This window comes from Protopterus annectens, chromosome 8.part0 (assembly GCF_019279795.1).
Source record: "Protopterus annectens isolate FY-2018-M chromosome 8.part0, PAN1.0, whole genome shotgun sequence".
In the NCBI taxonomy this organism is placed as follows: domain Eukaryota; kingdom Metazoa; phylum Chordata; order Ceratodontiformes; family Protopteridae; genus Protopterus; species Protopterus annectens.
Genome location: NC_056741.1, coordinates 819052985 through 819074875, shown reverse-complemented (window position 1 = coordinate 819074875; position 21891 = coordinate 819052985). Strand labels below are relative to the sequence as shown.

At 40.3% G+C, this 21891-nt stretch overlaps 1 protein-coding gene across 2 annotated transcripts in view; it reads left to right on the top strand.

Moving 5' to 3' along the window:
- SLC38A5 (solute carrier family 38 member 5) overlaps nt 1–21891 on the top strand; it is a 776684-nt gene that overhangs the window by 594759 nt on the left and 160034 nt on the right. For both annotated transcript variants that reach the window (XM_044080289.1, XM_044080288.1), the window contains one exon: nt 14268–14368. In XM_044080289.1, coding sequence (XP_043936224.1) covers nt 14268–14368 — 101 coding nt within the window. The remainder of the gene's footprint in view (nt 1–14267; nt 14369–21891) is intronic.

Below are 21891 nucleotides of genomic sequence, written 5' to 3'. Positions count from 1 at the left end.
CAGATTTGCACAAGGACTCCCCACAAACAAGCCTGGAAAGTGGATGCTCTGTCCTTCAGATGGAAAAACCTATCAGTCTATGCCTTCCCCCCGCTGCCTCTGCTCTCCAAAGTACTACTAAAAGTCAAACAGGACAAACCAAGGATGATTTTGATTGCTCCAGACTGGCCACACCAACACTGGTACCCCCTCCTGCGCAGTGTGTTATGGTTATCTCCAAGGCACCTGCCTCAGACTCCATCCCTGCTGTCTCAGCAGGAGAACCAGATTCTGCACCCTCAGCTTCCAACACTGAACCTTGCCAGCCTGGCTTATTACTTAAACTCTCCCTTACCATCCCTCAGCAAACCTGTGATGGATGTCATCTTAGAGGCAAGGAGGCCTAGTACTAGAAAATCTTATGCTGAAAAATGGAAAAGATTCTGTGCCTGGTACCAATCTCAAGGGATGAGCACAGCAGTGTCCAATTTACCTCAGATTTTACAATACTTGACTGAGATGTTTCACAAGGGCCTGTCTTTTTCCTCCATTAAAATCCATGCCTCAGCCATTTCAGCTCATTATAACACAGAACCTCCCCTCTTCTCTCATCCACTGCTCAAGCAGTACCTCAGAGGGGCCAAAAAATTTGAGACCACCCAGGAGAGCTCCAACCCCAGCCTGGGACCTTAACTTTGTATTAGAGAAACTCACTCTACCTGCTTTCAAGCCAGCTGCTACTGCAGACTTAAAATTTCTTTCTTGGAAAACAGCTTTCCTTTTAGCAATCACTTCAGTTGGAAGGGTATCTGAATTACAGGCCCTTGTGGCAGTGGAGCCTTTCATCATCTTTCATGCGGACAGGGTGTCACTCAAAACCAATCTATCCTTCACGCCCAAGGTGGTATCCAGTGTGGCTCTTAATCAGTCCATTCATTTGCCAACCTTCTTTCTCAATCCACAAAACAAAGGGGAACAGATTCTGCATTTCTTGGATGTGCACAGACAACTTAGATTCTACTTGGACAGGACTAAACCTCAAAGGAAAATCTGAACAACTTCTGGTAGCATTTACTGCAGGGGCAGAGGGGAAGGCTATTTCAAAACAAACCATTTCTAAATGGATAAGCCATTGCATTAATTTCTGCTATAAGCACCATGGGAAACCTATCCCCCAGGGGATCAGACCTCACTCCAGGGCTGCATCTACTTCTACAGCCTTTCTCAGAGGCATTCCTACCAGGGACATCCTAGAAGCTGCTACCTGAAGTTCTGTACATACTTTCACCAAGGATTATGCATATCAAAACTATCTCATGCATATCAAAACTAGCCCTAAGTGGAGACATCCACCCCAACCCTGGCCCTACCATCTCCAACCCCAATCCTCATAATCAGACTAGAAACCACAACTTCTCCCATATTACAGCCAATAGAAAGCCAAGTGACTTCCTTCTACTAAGCCTAAATATTAGAAGTATATCCAACAAAGTTCATGAACTCCATGCCACCATTGACTTATACTCCCCAGATATTGTCATCCTGACAGAAACCTGGCTAAAACCTCACATTACCAGTGAGCAAATACTCCCTACAGGTTACAGCATACTAAGAGTAGACTGGCTAAACAAAAAAGGAGGTGGTGTAGCTATAATATTTAAACAGCATCTAAACATCCAGATCTTAAAATCATCAGCTCCACAAATAGGCAATGAAGAAATAATATATACCAACCTCAAAATTAACCAAAACAAAACCATCAACATAATTGGATGCTACTTCCCACCTGGCCAAAACATCCCTCCACTAGAAAACCTCCTCAGCTGGTCTACCCACTATCTCCCCCAAGAAACTATCATCTTAGGTGATTTCAATATTGACTGGCAATCCTGTTCTGGCAACAATCCAACCCATCATGTACACCTTCATGGCTTCACCCAACTAGTCCAGTCACCAACAAGGATAAATAAAAACTCCAGCAAGCACACTACCCTGGATTGGATACTAGTCAGTAAGAACCCCCAGTCATATATAACAGGCTGCTTATCAGATAGCCTCAGTGATCACTCCCCAACATTCTTACTCAAAAAATACTTGTACCAAGCTAAACCTGTCATCTATCGTCAAATACGTAAAAAAATAAACTTTAACCCACTCACATTCCTCTCATCCCTCAAAGAATGTAACTGGCATGCTCTAAAGTACCTCAGTCTAGATGACGCAGTTGAATTTTTTAATACTACCTTCCTGAACATCCTTAATTACCATGCCCCTATAAGATTTTCCAGAACCAAAGCACAACCTTCCCCATGGCTACAGAAAACCACTAAGTCAGAAATGAAAAACAGGGATAAAGCCTGGGAGCACTGGAGCAAAACCAAAACCCTCGCAGCTAGATAAACATTCCTAGAACTATGCAGAGTCAAAAAGCTAATAAAACGGGACAAATTCCAATACTACCAGTCTGACCTAGACTCCTCACAACACAGCCCCTAACAATTCTGGTCCTCCATAAACTTCATCCTCCACCCAGGTAAAGTCAGTACCCCTCCTCCTAACATCCCTCACTCCTCAGAAAATATTGCTACCTCATTCAACACATACTTCACCCAAACCATACTATCACTAGCTAAACAACACAACCCTCCCTCCAACCCACACCTTCAACTAGTAATCTCCCACTGCCTTCTCTTTTTCTCCTGTACCTACCTCCAACATAAAAAACTCTTAACTAAACTTAAACCCACCAAATTAGCAGCAGACAACCTCCCAAGTGAATACCTACAAATCACAGCTGATGTTCTGGCCTACCCAGTATCCATCTTGATTAACCGATCTCTGTCAGAAAGTTACATTCCCACATTGTGGAAAGTCTCACATATAATTCCCCTCCACAAAGGCGGACCCTCTGCAGAACTAACCAATTACTGCCCCATAGCTATTCTCTCTCCACTCTCCAAAATACTAGAGAGATGCATACACTCTCAGGTCTCACACTACCTCCTTACTAACAACCTCCTTTAAAGTACTCAACATGGTTTCCGACCAAACCATAGCACCACCACTGCCTTACTCTCCTTTACTAACACTATCCTTCAGCATAAAAACAATGGCTATCTCTCCTCTGCTACTTTCCTAGACCTATCTAAAGCATTTGACATAGTCCCACACAAACAACTTATCTCTGTCCTCAATAACCTATCCTTCTCACAATCAGTCACCAACTGGTTTCAGAGTTACCTGTCTGACCGCCAATAATCCATTGTATGGCAGAATGACATATCTCCCCAACTACCTGTCTCCATAGGGGTTCCCCAAGGATCCATCCTTGGACCCATACTTTTCTCTGTTTACACCAATAATCTAGCCTCTGCCACCAAACATGGCACACTCATCCAATACGCAGATGACTCGACCATCATCTGCTCAGCTCAGTCCCTACCCAAACTGCAAAAAGTCACACAGGAAGCCTTTTCCTCTGTTGAAACATGGTTATCCGATGCCCAATTAATACTCAACCCAAACAAAACTAAACTACTCATCTTCCAACCCACCAAACATACTCAAAACAACTCTCACTTTAACATCACAGCAAAAGACAACACCACTATATACCCAACTGAACACACCAAATTGCTAGGAGTGGAAATAGACAATAAACTAAAATTTGACATTCACATATCCATGACCATAAAAAAAGTCCACAAAAAACTAGGAGCATTATACAGAAATAAACAATTTATCACCAAAGCAGCAAAGATTTCAGTAGCAAATTCCCACCTTATCTCCACCCTACTTTATGCCTCTCTAGTATATACCAACCTAAGGCAATGTGATCTAAACAAGCTAGAGACCTGCTACAACAAAATCGCCAAATTCGCCACAGGGGCATCCTACCATAGTCACCACTGTCTCTCACTTGCTGAACTGGGCTGGCTTGAACTCCCTCACCTCCTTCAGTGGTATCAACTCTCACTCACCCTCAAACTAGTAAACCATCCACTAAATGTCCCATCCCTCCAGAATCTACTCCAACCCTATCGCACCACCAGACCACTAAGATCCAGCAACAAAATCACTTGCAGATCACTAAAGCCAATAACTCTGCTGGTGAAGCACTATTCTCTTGCGCCATAGCCAAATTATAGAACTCACTCCCACCCACAATTACCTCCATACCATCATGCACCAACTTCAAAACTTTATTAAAAGCACACCTAAAAACATGCTGGCTATGCCCTTGCAACTATCATCCACCCCATCCAACTACTACCTTTCTTTCACCTCCACTAACTACCTTGATGATAGCAAGCTCAGATGCTCATAAGCCTAGTACTTATTATACAACAGGAACTTCTCATTGTTACATTTGTTAATGTCTGTTATGTACTTCACAGATAAAGATTCTAGTTGTCTACTGATGTACTATGTTCTTCATCTGTAAATATGTTGTAAGTAATTTCCATGTTAAATTGTCAATCACTATGTAATCCAATGCAACTACTGTCTGTTTATTTTACTGTGGAGCTTTTCTCCCCGGGCCTCCGCTGAAAATGGACCCACGTCCAGTCGGACACTCCCGGTCAACAAATTTAAATAAATAAATAAATAAATAAATTACCATTTGCCAATTTTCTCTAAATCCAGAGCTGGCTTTGCCACTGCAGTCTTGCAGGGCCTCATAGCTTGCCCTAATGCTATCTAAACTCCTCCTTCCAACCATAGCTTTGGGAGTCTACCAAAATGTAATGATTGCAACAGTGAAACACGAAGAACATAGTACAGTTGTGCACACTTATCATAAATGTAGATGTTCGAGTGTATTCACTGTTGCAGTCCTGGTTACCCTCCCTCCTGCCCCCTAACTTCTTTTGGCTATACCTCTACTTTCCTTTACTATGCTTAAAAGCCTTTTTGTGTATTTGCTTTTTTGTTGGAGGTATACCTTTGTGTTTTTATGTTTAATTGCTCCCCATTAGGGGGGCACCTGACATCTGGGGCAAGGAAAACTGATGTAATGCCGTCAGCTGCAAGTTTTATACCCCTGATGACCTGACATCATGGGAGAAGGGACAGCAGCCGACGCAGGACCCAAGACTTTGTTAATCAGGCTGACTGAGTGCAACCTGCAAGCAGATTACCCAAATGTAATGACTGCAACAGTGAATACACTCGAACATCTACATTTATGGTAAGTGTACACAACTGTACTTTTGGCATGCTCATGAGTACTATTCAGATGTGGGAATTTTTTTTTTTGTTGTTGTTCTTTAGCCTGGGGGGGCGCCAAGATGGGGAATAGCATTAGACACTAGATGAGCTTGCTATGACTCTGGTGTCAACGTTTTAGCCGTTGACAGTGCTCAATAACTCACATTGTTATATATTGTTATGCATTAAGGAAATGGTTTTATTCCTCCACTCATTGCAGCATCCAACTCTAAAATATCCATATCCCATTATGAGAACACTGGAAGTCTTAATATTTGGCAGCCAGTCCCCTGTATAATGTCACTTTTAGTTATCCAGTTAATGGATATCATTCTCTGAAATAAATACAACAGTCCTTTTCAAACCACAATGTGTAATTCTCTGAAAAAAATAAAGTGGCATTATAATCCAATTCAAACCCGTAACAATAACTGAGATGGTATCAAAGATCCACATTATGATTCTAGAAGGTGCATAGTCTGTCAAAGTCAGAAATTCTCTTTCGATAATGTTATGGTGCCTTCTGAAAATTATATGCCAAACACAACAACAAAAACTTCTGCACACCCACCTACTGCAAATTCTCACTTCCTGCTTACCCATTTACAGTTGCATTAAAGACTACTCATTCTTCCAGTATTAGAAATGCACCCAATGGCTTTGGTGGTATACTCAGTGTGCCAATGTCATTCCCCAAAAGCAGTCATGTGCTCATTTACTTTATTTATATGTTTATTTATTTACTTATTTATTGTTCAGAATTGCCCTTCATAATCTCCTGGAGATACTATTTTTCCCCATGAAGATCCACCCCCTCCCACTCATAATTATCATACCAAATTGTATGATAGTATTCTTTCCTAAACAGGAAACATGGCTTCATTCTCCAAGAAGCCATTTACAAACCCTTGTAAGGTCTATCCCTTCTGTCTTGTTTCTCATCATAGACACAAACAAAAGGTTGCAGCGTGAATAAATGTTTCGTAGAAAAATAAACAGATTATCCACACAAACATCCAATGAACCAACCAACGGTAGAGGAATAATTCGAAGAAGTAAAATCACAATAAGATAGTTTATTAAAAACATGTTAGCGCTTTCATAGTGGCAATATACCACTTCATCAGACACTGAAACCATACAAAAGCCATTTATATATATATATATATATATATATATATATATATATATATATACACACACACACACACACACACACACACACACACACACACACACACACATCCATTAAGAGAGAAAAAAATAATCAAATCTAGTCTAATTTAAAAAATATCTAGTCATTAAACACAAAGTTACAACCTTAAAGAAACATAACTGCTTTAACATACAATATGTACTAAGCTGGAATCACTCTAGTAATATAAAACCTGATGTCAAAAAAGGTACTTAAGCTAATAAAAAATAAATAAATGAAACAAACCTACTGACCATCAGTACTATAAAACTGGTAATATAAATGGAATTATTTAAAAAATGTTCTATTCTTAAGAACAGGTTTAAGTGGGATTCTTATCGTTTAGTAAATTTATAACGTTACTCCCACAACAGGATCATCACTATATTACACTGCTGGCTTAACCATACCAGCCCAAGTTTCATTTTAAAGTAATTAAGAGCCGTTGCACCTCTGTCAGGCATAGACTGAACATAAAGATATCCCAGTGTGATTTTCCACTCATATACTGCAGTGGTGGTGCTGGCGCTGCGGTAGCGTTGTCGCCTCATAACAACATGTTGTCCCGTTCGATTCTCAGCTAGAGTGTCTTCGGTGTGGAGGCATACATGAATGGGGCGTGCCTTCGTTGAAGGTTGTGCGTCAGGACTGGTAACCCGGTACGTAAAAATCCACTACCAATCATTAGCGGACCAGAGTTCCACTGTGGCGACCCCTAACCGGGAAAAGCCAAAAGACACAAACAATTCTAAAAGTATTCTAGCATGGTATATCTATACTCCATTGACACATAAGCAACAAAGCAACTGATGATGGAATTGTGAATGTGAAGGTACACTTTATACCAGAGTTAGTTGGATTTTGCAAGACTGCAGTGCATTTTCTGTGTTTTCCCCATTTTCTCCACGGTAGTGTGGCTGTGTAGTTGGTATATTTAAGCTAGGGGATATTGGGGTAAAGGGGACATGCCCCTCTGCAAAACAAGATTGTTGTGCTTTTTTATTTACTTTATGAGTTATGCTTTCCAGTACTGAATATTCAGAAAACTAATTAATTCTTTTGTAACTCAACCTAACACAGGAAAACTCACTGCAAATACCCCATCTGGGCGTGCCATTGGAGAAGTAAAGGCTTTATATGAAGGTTATCCTAGCTAACCTGTATCACATCCCAGCAGACATTTGCAGTGATGCAAGACAAGCTAACAAAGTTAAAGAGCGTCATTCAAGCTGCTGTTTGTAACTCTCAACTGACCCTGATTTTTAGGGGTGTCCCTGATTTTGACTCAGATTCTTTCTCTCTTTCTTAATCCCTGATGACCTTTGGAGGAAAGGTCGTAAATTACACTTAACAAATTATGACAATAATTAGACCTATAGATTTCTTTTACTTCAGAAAATGCATATTAATTCATATTCTATTATTCTGTCAATGGCTCGAGTTAATAGTATTATTATTTTAAAAGTGTCCCTGATTATTTCTGGCTTTGTCCCTGATTCTGTTGGAATTTGTCCTCACTTGGTTGAGAGCTATGCTGCTGCTGCTTCAGAAAAAGTGGGTAAAACTAAATCCCTGCCACCAACTCATTCCTAACGAGAGAGTCTCAGAGACACTGCCCCATCCATCCAACAGTAAATGTGTAAATTATAAGGTGTGTGCATGGTGATTAGTAGTAACCATAACACTGATTCACTGCATAATTCTGTCATGTGATCTAAATTCCTAAGTGGCGCAAAAACTATAAGTTCAGTATTAAATTCAAAGCAAATGTAAACAAGTACCAGTAAGTTAACATTAGGTTATATGCAAGATAGTATGTATTGGTTTAACCAGAGCCAGTCACTGATAATGCAAAATAGTATGGTCCAACATTAAAGCTTTGCAGCCTAAGCAGAAATCAAATCCCAGCTAGCACAAACAATGGATTCTTAGTCCTTTAGCCACTACTTGTGTTATGTTTTCACTTTGCTAGTAACCATAGATGATGCATTAGTGAAGTGATAGAAATGCATGGAGTGCTTATGTTGTGTATTAGTCTTGTTTTGGTAGAAACGTCACTGTCGTGCTTTAACTACTTTTGTACCACAGTGATTAATGCTTGGCTTGAGCATGAATTCAGCTGCAGCTTCACAATGTTAATGATGTTCTTCGTGTTTCACTCTTGCAGTCATTACATTTGAGTAATCTTGCTGGCACGTTCCCCTCAGTCGGCCTGAATTCCAAAGTCTTGGGTCCTGCGTCAGTTGCTGTCGCCCCTTCCCTGACGTCAGGTCATCAGGGTATAAAAGATGCAGCCAATGCCATTTTCTTCAGTCTTTCTTGCCGCACGAAGCAGAAGCAGTTCGCAAGTGCCGGTCGGCCGACTCCTGAGATTTTTGCGTTCGAGTTTTAGATCCAAAGTCTTCATTAAAGCTAAGTACCCCGTTGGGGAAACTTTTTTCTTGCTCCAGACCGATGTCAGAAAAAGTTAATAATTGTATTTCTTGTGGAAAGCAAATACCTCATAAGGACTTTCATTATTACTGCATTCCTTGCCTAGGCCCTGACCACAACGTTTCAAGTTGTCAGTTTTGTGCTAGATTTAACCAACGCACTATTAAGCTTTGGTATGATTTTGCATTAAACTATTTTGGCCGCAGATTTAATTACAAAATGTCATCGGACAGCCATCTCACTATCAGAGTTCACAAAAAACGCAAAGAAAAAGATAGGCAACCAAGGTCCAAAACCGACGACGAAGCTTCTCCTAAGCCGTTCGCCGGTTATCAGTGAGACGCTTTCGCAGCCCCTGACACCCGCTACTTTAGAGTCACAAGCCGCTATCAACTTCCACGTGGAGTCAGCTATGCTGCTGGAAACTCAAGGTATTGGAGCCTCGGACACTATTCCCTCAGATGGGTCTGGAACCGCTGAGCAGGCACTGGCTTCTGAGGGTGTATTCAGACCTAAACATCTATACATTAAACCGACTTCAGCTTTAAAGGCAAAGACTAAAGCACCTTCAAAGACAAAGAAACAATCTCAAGAGCCACATGGACAGGCCCCCCATGCCCAAAAAACAGATGCTCAAAATGGCCGAAGACTTGATTACCTTGATCAGGGGTTCCCATCCCCCTCCTGATAAGAGGCCTAGGCAAGAGACAGACTATGAATCTTCAGATCAGGTTTCTATTTCTTCTGATTCCTCTTCTGATCAGGAATATTCTCTTCCCCCCATGAGGATTCTGATGCTGAAGAATCTATTCCTTCAGCTTCTCCTCCTAAGGACTATTCTTTTGGGGAAACCTTGCATACCATGAGGGAGCATTTCCACTGGGAGAGCCAGGATTTTTCAGAATCAAAAAAGAGGCTCAGGGATTTCCTTTTACTACTTCAACACAGGCCACTAGCCATTCCACCTGTGTTGGACATTGTAGATGATGTTTTTTCGGAGTCTAGTCTTACCCCCTTACCTCCAGCTCCTGTTAAGCCTGACAGATATTACAGGGTTCCTGACTCTCATAAATTCCTTTTTTAAAAACCCTGCTGCAGACCCAGAAACTATTTCACAGGGTCCCAAGGGAGTTAAGGGTTCCACTGCAAAAAACCCTACCCCCTCTGACAGGGATTCAAGGACACTGGACAGATGGGGAAAAAAGGTATACACATCTCCTACCTTGGCTATAAGGGCCTTAAACTGTCAGTTTCATATGCTCAAATATCAGCAACATGCCATGGCATTGCTTAAACAGAAAATGTTGTTAAACTCTGAATGTGCAGAAAACAAGGAAATGCAGGATTTATTGCATGCAGCTGAACAAGTTGGAAAGCATACTTTGCAATGTGGTTTTGATTCTTTGGAGGCCTCCTGCAGGGCCGCAGTTACGGGTTCTGTAATTAGCAGGCACGCTTGGTTAAAGGAACAAAATCTGCCTGATCATGTCAAGGTTAAATTATTAGACGCACCTTTACAGCATGATACGTTATTTGGTGTTAAGGCAGAAGAGGTGTTAAAGAAAATGGAGGACAAAGCTAAATATATGCAAACTGTCAAAGATTTTTTACAAGTACAACCACCTAGGTTTAGTAGACACTGGCCAACAAAGAATTGGTCCTTTCCTGTGTCAGACAGACCTCAAAGGGGCAGACCCAGACACCCTAGAGGCAGATCCCAGGCACAAGGTTCATACAGGTCAAAGCAGTGGGGTGCCTCTACCTCCAAACTTGGAGAAGATAAATCTCAACCATACAGGAAACAGTCCCAATGACTTCCCCTTGCCTGAACCAAGCACTTATCTCCTGGCAGCACCCTTAGGGGGAAAATTAGCACTTTTTTTCTCAAAATTGGCACATCATAACCCAGGACAAGTGGGTTCTAAATATTGTGTCACAAGGCTACAAGTTCCATTTCTATTCCCTGCCAAAGGCAAATGGCTGGCCTGATCTGCCAAAAAATCAATGGGCAGAGGCACAAAAACAAGTCTCATCCCTCATGGACATGTGGGCCAATCAACAAGTACCAGAGCAAGAGCAGGGACAAGGATATTACTCAAGACTGTTCTTGGTGCCCAGAAAGGACAAGGCCTGGAGGCCAGTACTAGACCTGTCTATTCTGAACACATTCCTGGATATACCAAAATTCAAGATGTTGACTTGTAGCAGCTTCTGCCCATGCTGGGCAAGAACATTTGGCTTGTAACTTTAGACCTAAAAGAGGCATACCTGCATGTCCCTATCAGACAAATATGCAGAAGATACCTCTGATTCAAGGCTGGCTCAATGCATTACCAATTCTCTGCACTGCCCTTTGGCTTATCTACTGCGCCCAGGGTCTTTACAAAGTGCCTGACACCAGTAATTGCATTTTGCAGACAAAGAGGAATACAAATATATTCTTACTTGGACGAGTGTCTAATTCATGCAGAGAACAAGGACATTCTTCTACAGCATCTGGTGTTTGTGAAAAAACTTCTAGCATGTCTAGGGTACACAGTCAATGAAAAGAAATCCAAACTAGTGCCGTCTTAAGAGATAATATTCCTGGGTGCAAGCTTAAATACAACTGCCCAGATGGCTTATCTCATGCCAGACAAACAAAGGCAACTGACTACTTACTTCAAAATGATGGCAACAAAGGCCCAGTTATCTGCAAGAAAAATTCTGCAGGCTTTGGGCTTCATGGCATCCTGCATCCTACTAATTCCATATGCAAGACTGCATATGAGGAAACTTCAGTGGTACCTAAAAAGTGTCTGGACGCAACAGTGCCACAGCCTGGAAACAATGATTACTCTCATTCCCTGCCTGCAACAGGAGTTTTGATGGTGGGCGAAGGCTTGTCACCAAAACAAGGGACAGCCATTCACCTTAACCCCAGCCAGGCAGAACCTAACAATGGATGCATCAGATTATGCCTGGGGGGGCCCACATGGCAGGAAGATGCATTCAGGGCTCCTGGTCCACAAATCAAATGCATCTACACATCAATCAAAAAGAGATGCTAGCCGTTCAAAATGCCCTGACAGCCTTCAAGGACCTACTTCATCCGGGACAACTACTGATAAAGACAGATAACACCACAGTCATGTGGTATATAAACAAGCAAGGGGCACACATTCTTACCCCCTTTGCAGACTAGCCATGGCTTTGTGGGACACAGCATTGACTTACCAAATTCATCTGCAGGCACAATTCCTGCCAGGAAAGGAAAATACTCTGGCAGACGAACTAAGCAGAAACCTCATGGATCCCCACGAGTGGCAACTGGATCCACAAGTCTTCAGCATGATAACAAGGAAATGGGGATGCCCGGACATAGATCTATTTGCCTCCCCTCACAACTACCAACTAAAAAGATTCTGCACAAGGACTTATCACAGACAAGCATGGAAAGTGGACACCTTATCTTTCAACTGGAAAAACCTATCAGTATATGCCTTTGCTCCACTGCCTCTCCTCCCCTAGGTACTCCTAAAGGTCAGACAGTAGAAACCAAAGATGATACTGATTGCCCCAGACTGGCCACGCCAGTACTGGTATCCGATCTTAAGGAGCTTGTCTCAATGCCCAGCCTGGACCTTACCTAGAATACCTCATCTACTGTCCCAACAAAACAATCAGATTCTGCCCAGCCAACTCAGGACTCTAAACCTGGCAGCATGGCGGATAATGTAACCATACAAAATGCGCCGCTCAGTAAAGCTGTGATGGATATCATTTTGGAAGCCAGAAGGCCTAGTACTAGGAAATCTTATGCTGGAAAATGGAAGAGATTTTGTGCTTGGAACCAGGCACAAGGAACTGATACAGCTATACCAAATATTCCTCAGATTTTGCAATACTTAACTAAGATGCTGGACAAAGGCCTATCTTTTTCATCAATTAAAATTCATGCCTCTGCCATTTCGGCTCATTACAATACAGAGCCACCACCTTTTTCTCATCCTTTATTAATGCAGTACCTCAGAGGAGCCAAAAATGTAAGGCCTCCAAGGAGATCGCCAATACCTGCATGGGACCTCAATTATGTCTTGGAAAAACTCACCTTACCTCCATTTGAGCCAGCTGCTACTGCTGATATAAAGTTTTTATCTTGGAAGATAGCTCTGCTCCTAGCAATAACTTCTGCAAGACGAGTGTCAGAGCTACAGGCACTCGTGGCTATGGAACCTTTTATCATTTTTTTATCCAGACAGGGTCTCTCTGAGGACAAACCCAACATTTATGCCTAAGGTGGTGTCCAGTGTGGCCCTTAACCAAACTATTTGTCAACTTTTTATCAAAATCCACAGAACAAGGGGGAGAGAATTCTGCATTCTTTGGACGTACACCGACAGCTTGGATTCTATTTGGACAAAACTAAAGTTTTCAGGAAGACAGAGCAATTACTAGTGGCATATGCCGCAGGATCACAAGGAAAGGCCATCTCCAAGCAGACTATTTCAAAGTGGATAGGCCACTGCATTCATTTCTGCTATTCACAGCATGACAAGCCAGTGCCTAAGGGTATTAGGCCACATTCAACCAGAGCTGCAGCCACTTCAGCAGCCTTTCTCAGGGGAGTACAAACTAAAGACATTTTAGAGGCTGCTACTTGGAGTTCAGTGCACACCTTTACAAAGCATTATCATCTGCCTCTTTACTCTAAATCCAGAGCAGGCTTTGTCACTGCTGTTCTGCAGGACCTCATAGCCACTCCTAATGCTGTTTAGCTCCAGCCTCCCAACCATAGATTTGGGACTCTACCCAAATGTAATGACTGCAACAGTGCACACGAAGAACATAGTACAGTTGTGTACACTTACCATAAATGTAGATGTTTGAGTGTATTCACTGTTGCAGTCCAGGTTACCCACCCACCACCTCCCTTATTTCTGCTGGAACTTAGCTTTCCTTCTCTGATCTATGCAACCTATGTGGTGTATTTGCTTGTAGATGAAGGTAAAGTTTATATTGGTGCATATATGTTTTATTTATACATATATATCTATATAAATTTTGGCTACCCTTTAGAGGGCACCTGACATCTGGGGCAAGAAAAACTGAAGAAAATGGCGTCAGCTGCACCTTTTATACCCCTGACGACCTGACATCAGGGAAGGGGCGACAGCAACCAACACAGGACCCAAGACTTTTGAATTCAGGCCGACTGAGGGCAACCTGCCAGCAGAATTACCCAAATGTAATGACTGCAACAGTGAATACACTCGAACATCTACATTTATGGTAAGTGTACACAACTGTACTTTACTCATCTTCTGCCGGTGTTCCATAATGCCATTCTGCCTAAAGCAACATGTGTAGTCCTTCTTTGAACATGTTGATCCACAATGATAACTATATGAAAATTGACCTTCATTTCACTTTACTTGTGTAAGTAATATTTTTGTCTTTATTTCAACAGTCCAACAAAGAAACGAATGCAAAATGTGGCCAACGTATCAGTTTTAGCAATGTTTATCATGTATCTTTCAACTGCTGTCTTTGGATACCTAACATTCTATGGTAAGTAATGCCTGCTTTTATTTTTAATGTTCATCTCACTGTTTATTCCAAACTAGAAGGAAGATAAATAGGTAATATAAACCAGTATGTTATCCTCTTTGAATATTTACTAGTGAGACTGAACCTCAGTACTCTGTAAATTCAGATGCACTGATCAAAGAGCTTGTGAGTATTTAGCAACAATAATACAACGACCCCCCTCATTAATATTTCAAAATGTGCACGCTGATTGGTCAGCATGCACGTTGTAAATCAGACTTATACTAATGGAAAAATGTCCGGTCTTTTTTACACATTGTCTCGCTATGTTAAACCCATTTAACATAGCGAGACAGCTTTAAAAAAAGCAACAGAGAATCTCCGTTGCTTTTTTTAAAGCTGTCTCGCTATGTTAAACCCATTTAACATAGCGAGACAGCTTTGAAAAAAGCAATCGAGAAAGCAAGATCTCCATTGCTTTTTACAAACTGTCTCGCTATGTTAAATGGGTTTAACATAGCAAGACAGCTTTAAAAAAAACAACGGAAATTCTCCGTTGCTATTTTTAAAGCTGTCTCACTATGTTAAACTCCTTTAACATAGTGAGACACTTTGTAAAAAGCAATGGAGATCTTGCTTTCTCCGTTGCTTTTTTCAAAACTGTCTCGCTATGTTAAATGGATTTAACATAGCGAGACAGCTTTAAAAAAAGCAACGGAGATTCTCCATTGCTTTTTTAAAGCTGTCCTGCTATGTTAAACTCCTTTAACATAGCGAGACAGTTCATAAAAAGCAACGGAGATCTTGCTTTCTCCATTGCTTCCGCCCACAGCTCTGATGTACTGCATAAGCATACGCATGCGCACTACATCAGAACTGCCGCAGAGTACCAGACAGCTGCGGAAGGGCAGCAAGGAGGCATTATACAATGCCATTATTTAAGAAAAGTAATTACTTTTTTTCTTAAGTAATGTCATTGTATAATAACAATAACCCATGCCTGGGTTGTGGGTAATGCTGGATTTACCTACGGTTGTCTTTGTTTGGCCACTCGGGCTTCGCCCTTGTGACCAAACCACACCAACTGTGGGTAAATCCAGCATTACCCACACCCAGGCGTGGGTTATTGCTATAGTAACTGGATGACTCACAGACTTACTAGTCTTTGAAACAGTGTTACAAGGAAAGAGGATGCATATTGTTTCATTCCCTTCTTTTTGTAAATAAGCTGAGGCTGCAGTGATAAGTACAAGTAAAGTGAATTGGGTAAACTACAAAAGGGGCTTTTTGGAAATGTTTCTTTGTAAGGACAGGAGAAAAGAGAGGAACAACAGATGCAGCTACACTGTGAGTCAAAAAAATGGAACTCGGGCACGGCACATTCCTACTCACTTTTTAACAATGAATCTGTATTTTAAATAGAATGACTGGAGATGGTGAAAAAATGTGACAGGGATCCATGGCTTTTAGTTCCATTTTATTGTCATTTCTCAGTTATTTTTTCCATTTAGGATTCGCTGCATGTATGCATCTATTTTATTTTTAATATAGCCCACCACTGCCTGCCATCTATCAGCCCTCTCATAGCTATTTAGGACCATTTGTTCCACTTTCCTGACAAGGCAAGGACTTACAATGACAGCCTGTCGTTTGGGTAGTTGTCAGGGGGTTTTCTGGCTCCTGGCAGATAACATATTTGACTGCTATCATGAAGAACCTGTAGTGCTTCCTTTCTTGTGCATACTTCCACACAAACCCTCCGTAGCAATATATGCATCCACAGAACCACTGCGTATGCAGCTTTGCAGAAGCTGAAAATGTATCCCTCTCCACTGCGTGTCATTTTTCTTATCCTCAGTAGGATTTGATACTGCAGCAGATCAAACTGCCTGCTCCTCATACAATGGCCGAGCTGACGGATTCTCACCAGGTTCCTCTAATTCCTGAGTGGCTAATCAAGTTCTGTCAGCTGGCTGAGTCCCACCAAGCCTGAGGTCATTTTATAAGTGGAACCTTGGAAAAGACTCCACAAGGATAATCACGTTCATTAGTGTTATTTAGGAGTTAAACACAGTAAAATATGTACACTGTTAGAATACTTAGTAAAATAACCCATTAGTTCATGTTCTGTTGTTCAGTTATGCCTGTAGACATTTCTGTGCAGATTACATATTAAGGTTCTCTAGAAATCTCAAGGTAACATCTAAAAACTCAGTCTCACTCATATGATCAGATTTCTATTTTCATTTTGACATTAAAGATATAAGCAGCTGGAACAAACCAAAAGGACAAGGTTAATCAAACAAATGTTTCTCAATGATAAATGCTGGCTTGTGCTGGAATAATGCCAGGGCATTAGTAGTTAAATATGTGTGGTCAAAAATTGAAATGGGAGAGCAACATACAACATTTTGCTCCTGATATAAATCTGTTTTCTCAAGCACAGCAGAAGCACTAACAAAAAAAATGAATATGGGTTTACATGTTTCAAAGAAAAAAAAGACCATGGAACCTTTTTCTTCCACAGAGAAGTATTTTTGTAACTGGGCTGTACTAGCATCTCTTGTGTTTTCCCACAGAGTTGTGTGTTACACACACTGAATGCTAATGTCTATTGTTGCTTCTTTTATGCCTGTCATTAATGTATTTTGTTACCTATTTCTGAATGGAGCACTGATGTCATTGGGTGGTTTATAAAGTCCTTTTATACTGTATTTTAAGATATTTTTTCTAGTATAAGCTTACTTATAGGTTCACAGGTAGTTATTAGGCATGCCGTGTAGGAGACCATTTCAAAGCCTAGTCCTGTTTCCCAATTGCCCCAGAGCACTGCCTGATTAAGTGACTTGTTCAGAGTCACACAGTAGGCAAATGGAAAAGGAGGAATGAAAACCTAGATGACTGGAAGCAGTAGTTCTTAATCTCCTGTGCTAACTGTGGGACAACTTATGGTTCCTTTTCACTAACCATGTTTACACTGAGGCTGAAGACTGCCTCCTGTCCTGTTTTCCCATTCTAATACCTCTTCTAGCACGTAGAAGATAGGCCCTTTCTCTACACTACCTGTTTCTTCTGACTATCCATCCTTTCCTGGTTGGTGTTAGGTTTGCAAGCTTCTAACTATTGCTTGTCTCGATTGCAGCTTATTCTTCGTTCACTCTCTACCACATTTATAACAAAGGGTTTCTGAGCCTGCTCATCCCCCACCCCAACCCACTAATCACCTTTATAGGGTACCATTGGTGATATAATTTACTGCCATGTGGTTTTACTGCTACTGTCTTCTTACTACTGGCCTCTGTGTCTCATCCTTGCATTCTTATATATTTTCTATGTATCTCTTGGACATTAGTTCCAAGTCTTATCATTTGCTGAATCTTATCTGTCTCCTACTGCATAATTAAGACACAAATGAAGGACTCCAGAGCTTCAACAGCTATATGCAGACTTCAAAGTCTGGCTCAGTCTAAGCAACCCTGACATCACTGGAATTTCTAAAACCTGACATAATTCACAGGATGTAACTCCTTTTTTACACACACACACACATATATATATATATATATATATATATATATATATATATATATATATAGTGCCTAATTATACCCTATATCAAAGTCAGAGACCAGGACCCCATGCTGGCAAAGGAGTACTTTTTCTTGCCAGTAACTATAGCTCTCTTATAGCATCGTCTTCCAAAACCTCAGACCAAGATCTTAATTGGATTATCTGTAACTGCCTCTTAGGCAATGCTGTCAAACTACAGATTGGGGTATTATACCTTCCTTCTCCCTCACATCATTTTGATGGAGATAAGGTCAGCCATCTTTGTAAACCTAAATATGTCTTTCTTCCATTTTCCATCCTCTTCATGTTGATTAAGGGACCTACCTGACCAAATCTTTTTTCAGGTAAGCATAGCCTGTCACAGTGCAAGGTTTCTTCTAACTGGTTAATGGATCTACTTTATTAAATCTTCAGTCAGGTAAACATAACTTATTAAATTGATTTTGCACTAAATGGCACACAAAATTCACTGCTCATCATAAGTGTAGCCTGTAATTCAGTGACTGCTGCTTACTATGGTCCAGCTTTCTGCTAAAATGTATTGATTACTGATAAGACCACCACTTATCAGACCTTGAAGCACATGCAAGGAACATTTCCTCTGGACTGTAAGGTTAGCTCAGACTGCTGTCCTTTACTCAAGTAAGCAGTCAGCAAAACTGCCTACAATACTTCTTAAACAGTCTCCTGCCATTACAGAGTATATACTGTCCTCCTGCAAAACCAGAAGAGAGAGTGGGGGGGATCTTAAATCATGTTTATCTCAAGAGATGAAGAAAGTGTTCACTGCTTGTAAGGCTGACTAGTACTTAAAAACAGTGGGCTTTCTGCTGACTCTGAGCACTTTTAATCTGTAAGAAAGGAGTACAAACTTCTGACAAAGCAAAACATTTCTTATTAAATGGCAGGAAATACTACTCAGAAATCCCAGAGGTGTCTATAAGGAAATTAACATTGTCTCAGGGAAATCTCCCACTGCATCCTAGTTCACTCTCAGTGAATGGAGAACTAATTTCTGATGTACCAGAGATAACAAGTGCATTTGAAAAGCATTTCTCATCTCTGTCCCTTCCTCGGTTGACTTTCCTCAGCCAGCTTATCAAACTTTGAACAGTATTAAGCCTTTACTATGCAAACAGATGCATTAAGCCTTTGCTTTTACTTTTTTTTATATAATTACACTGCCCTTATTGTTATACCTTTTTAGTGTATTAATCATTGCCTTGCCCCTAGTTTCATTGTATTTTACTGCCATCAGTTTACTTTTCATAACTAGGCCATGCATTTGAATGTGCCCTAGTGATCCAATTCACCTACCTGCTAAATCAATAAATAAAGAAGAAGTCGCCACAATGTACAGCATTTTGCTCTTGATCAAAAAAAAAAAAAACAAAACAAGTTGCACTAAGCTGTGTTAGAAGCACTAGAAATATCTAAAACAGATTTTATCTTAACCGAGCTGAACCCTTTCTTTGCAGTTCATGATCATACAGAAGTAGCATACAGCATTTAAAGTAAATGTAGAGAGCAACATACAGCATTTTTATCTTGAGTAAAAAATATATTGCTTTCATAAGCAATAGCAATCATAAGCCATGTCAAAAATGCTAGCAAATATGTGAGATAGATTTTTACATAACTTGGAGAATAACTGACAAAAAGTCTGTTGTACTACCTTTACAAGCTGCGTCAGAAATGCTAGCAATCAAATTAAATTACTATTACCTGTTCTGAACTGAAATGTTGTTGATTTGCAGTTTATGATCATAAATAACCACCATACAGTATTTTTATCTTGATAAAAAATACACAGATTTCACAAATTTCATCTGAAGCATTAAAATGCAGACACCACAAACCCAAGGCTTAAACATCACATCATCAGTCATGCTCATAGTTTTGGTCCTGTATTACACTGTAAACTTCAAAGCATTTACTACTTGTAATATCTTGCACGAAAATCTTTCAAATCTTTTGTGCACTTTACCACTTAACTAAACTAACATGCTGTCCTTGCACATCTACAACTCAGTGCAAAAAAGGACTCCAGAATGTGTCTTTAATCATTTTTAATTGTTACTAAGAAATAACAAAACAGTTTGAGTCATTTCTTACAGATTTATTACATAAAACCCTAATTCTGGACTAGTAGGAAGAGATTATGTTGACTGAAGCAGAAGGATTTACATTGTCTGTGAAAATCATTCTTGCAAAAAAAAAACACTTAAAAGCCATTGCTGAAGACCTGTTACCATGAATCAGATTAAGCCAATGTAAACTTCACGAACTTTGAAATAGTTGTGATTTTTACCAGTAACAACCTTACAAACTGTGTACTTGATGACAGCTATGAGATACAACTTGCAAAAGGTTGTAAAATGGATTTACAAAACAAGTAAAGATGTACTTTTCCTTGGAATAAGAACATGTCACATGTTCTCTGCTTAAAGCTGAAGATGGACGTTGTTCTCATTTATATCAGGTTATAAATGATGTAACAGAGGCATGCTTTCTCCCACAGGCAACCCAGTATCTTTTTCAACATGACAGCGTGTGTGGTGTCATAGTGAGCACATGCCTACTTTGTCATGTTCCATGCATGTATCATAAATAGTAGTGCAGTTTCACTTGGCTTGCTATTTTTCATGCCATATACTTCCCAACAGTCTAAAAATTTTGCTGAAGGATATATATCATATTTTAGGACACTTTATCAAAGCTTGTTTATTCGCTCAGTTCTGGCTGCTGGATGCAACAATGTATACTTTCCTCGAGCTGCAGTCTAAATGTTTGGTGTGTGTGTGTGTGCAAAACACAAGGGCACATGAGTAGGAGGGTAGTAAATGACTTCTTTTGACATGCCTGGTTGGAGCTGCAGCATAAGACGGTGGATTTGTTTTGACTACCAGGGTGTAGATGCCTCCTAAAAACACATAAAAGTAACATTTACTACACTAAATAAGCTGTGGTTCTGTAAATCTGCACACATGAAAAATATTCCTAGATGTACTACTTGTCCACTGTATTGAGGAAACTAATGTGGCTGGCATCATGAGAATTCAATAAATGCTTAAGCAAATTATGCCGAGACCTGGGATTTTGCTTCACTGCTGACTGAATATATATCTGAAGTGATGAAGGTTTGTAAAGGTACTGTAGGTCTTCATTTGCCCATAAAAACAAACAGGATTGAAAAATTACATAATGAAATACCACAGGCGTTTTAACTATTGAAGGAGGGAGGTGTCAAAATAGGAAATATTTTTCATAGACGTTTAGCATAATTGTTTAACAGCATTAGGTATATAAGGGCACATAGTGTAGTTATAAGTTGCATGCACACCATGAGTGCCATTAACGTGCACTGCAGGCAGACATCCTGTTTTTGCCAAACAGCCCTTCCTACCACTTTATGTTCATACCTAGAGATGATTATCATCCCATTTAAAAACATATTCATATGTTTTTCCATTTAATACAACATAAAGTATATACTACAAATGTAATATTTACTTATTCATACAATTAACTTTCCATTTGGCATTAATTTTACATGGCAAAAAACAGACACAAAAATATAGAAAAAAATAAAGATTCGTAAAATTAGGGAAACAAATGGGTTACTAGCTGTGCCGAATCTAGGAACACATTTCATTTCAGAATGGGAGCCTATTGAAACATTTGGAATACTTCTTTCATGGAGTATACTGTTTGGCTTTGGGCTACTTGGCTTATCATCTAAAGGAGATGTCATACCTTCTTCTAAGTAAATGACAAGCCTGTTGATTACAGTGAAGCACTGCTCCCGTCTCCATTTCCACACTGGCAAATCTTGGTGTGCTGCTTTCATCTATGACCTCTGCAGGTGTTAGCCATGACTTTTCTTGATTCATCTTGGCAAAGGACAAAGTGCTGGGGAGGTACTCTTAGTAAAAGTTTCACACCACATCAATTAGTATAACAGGCATGTTTTC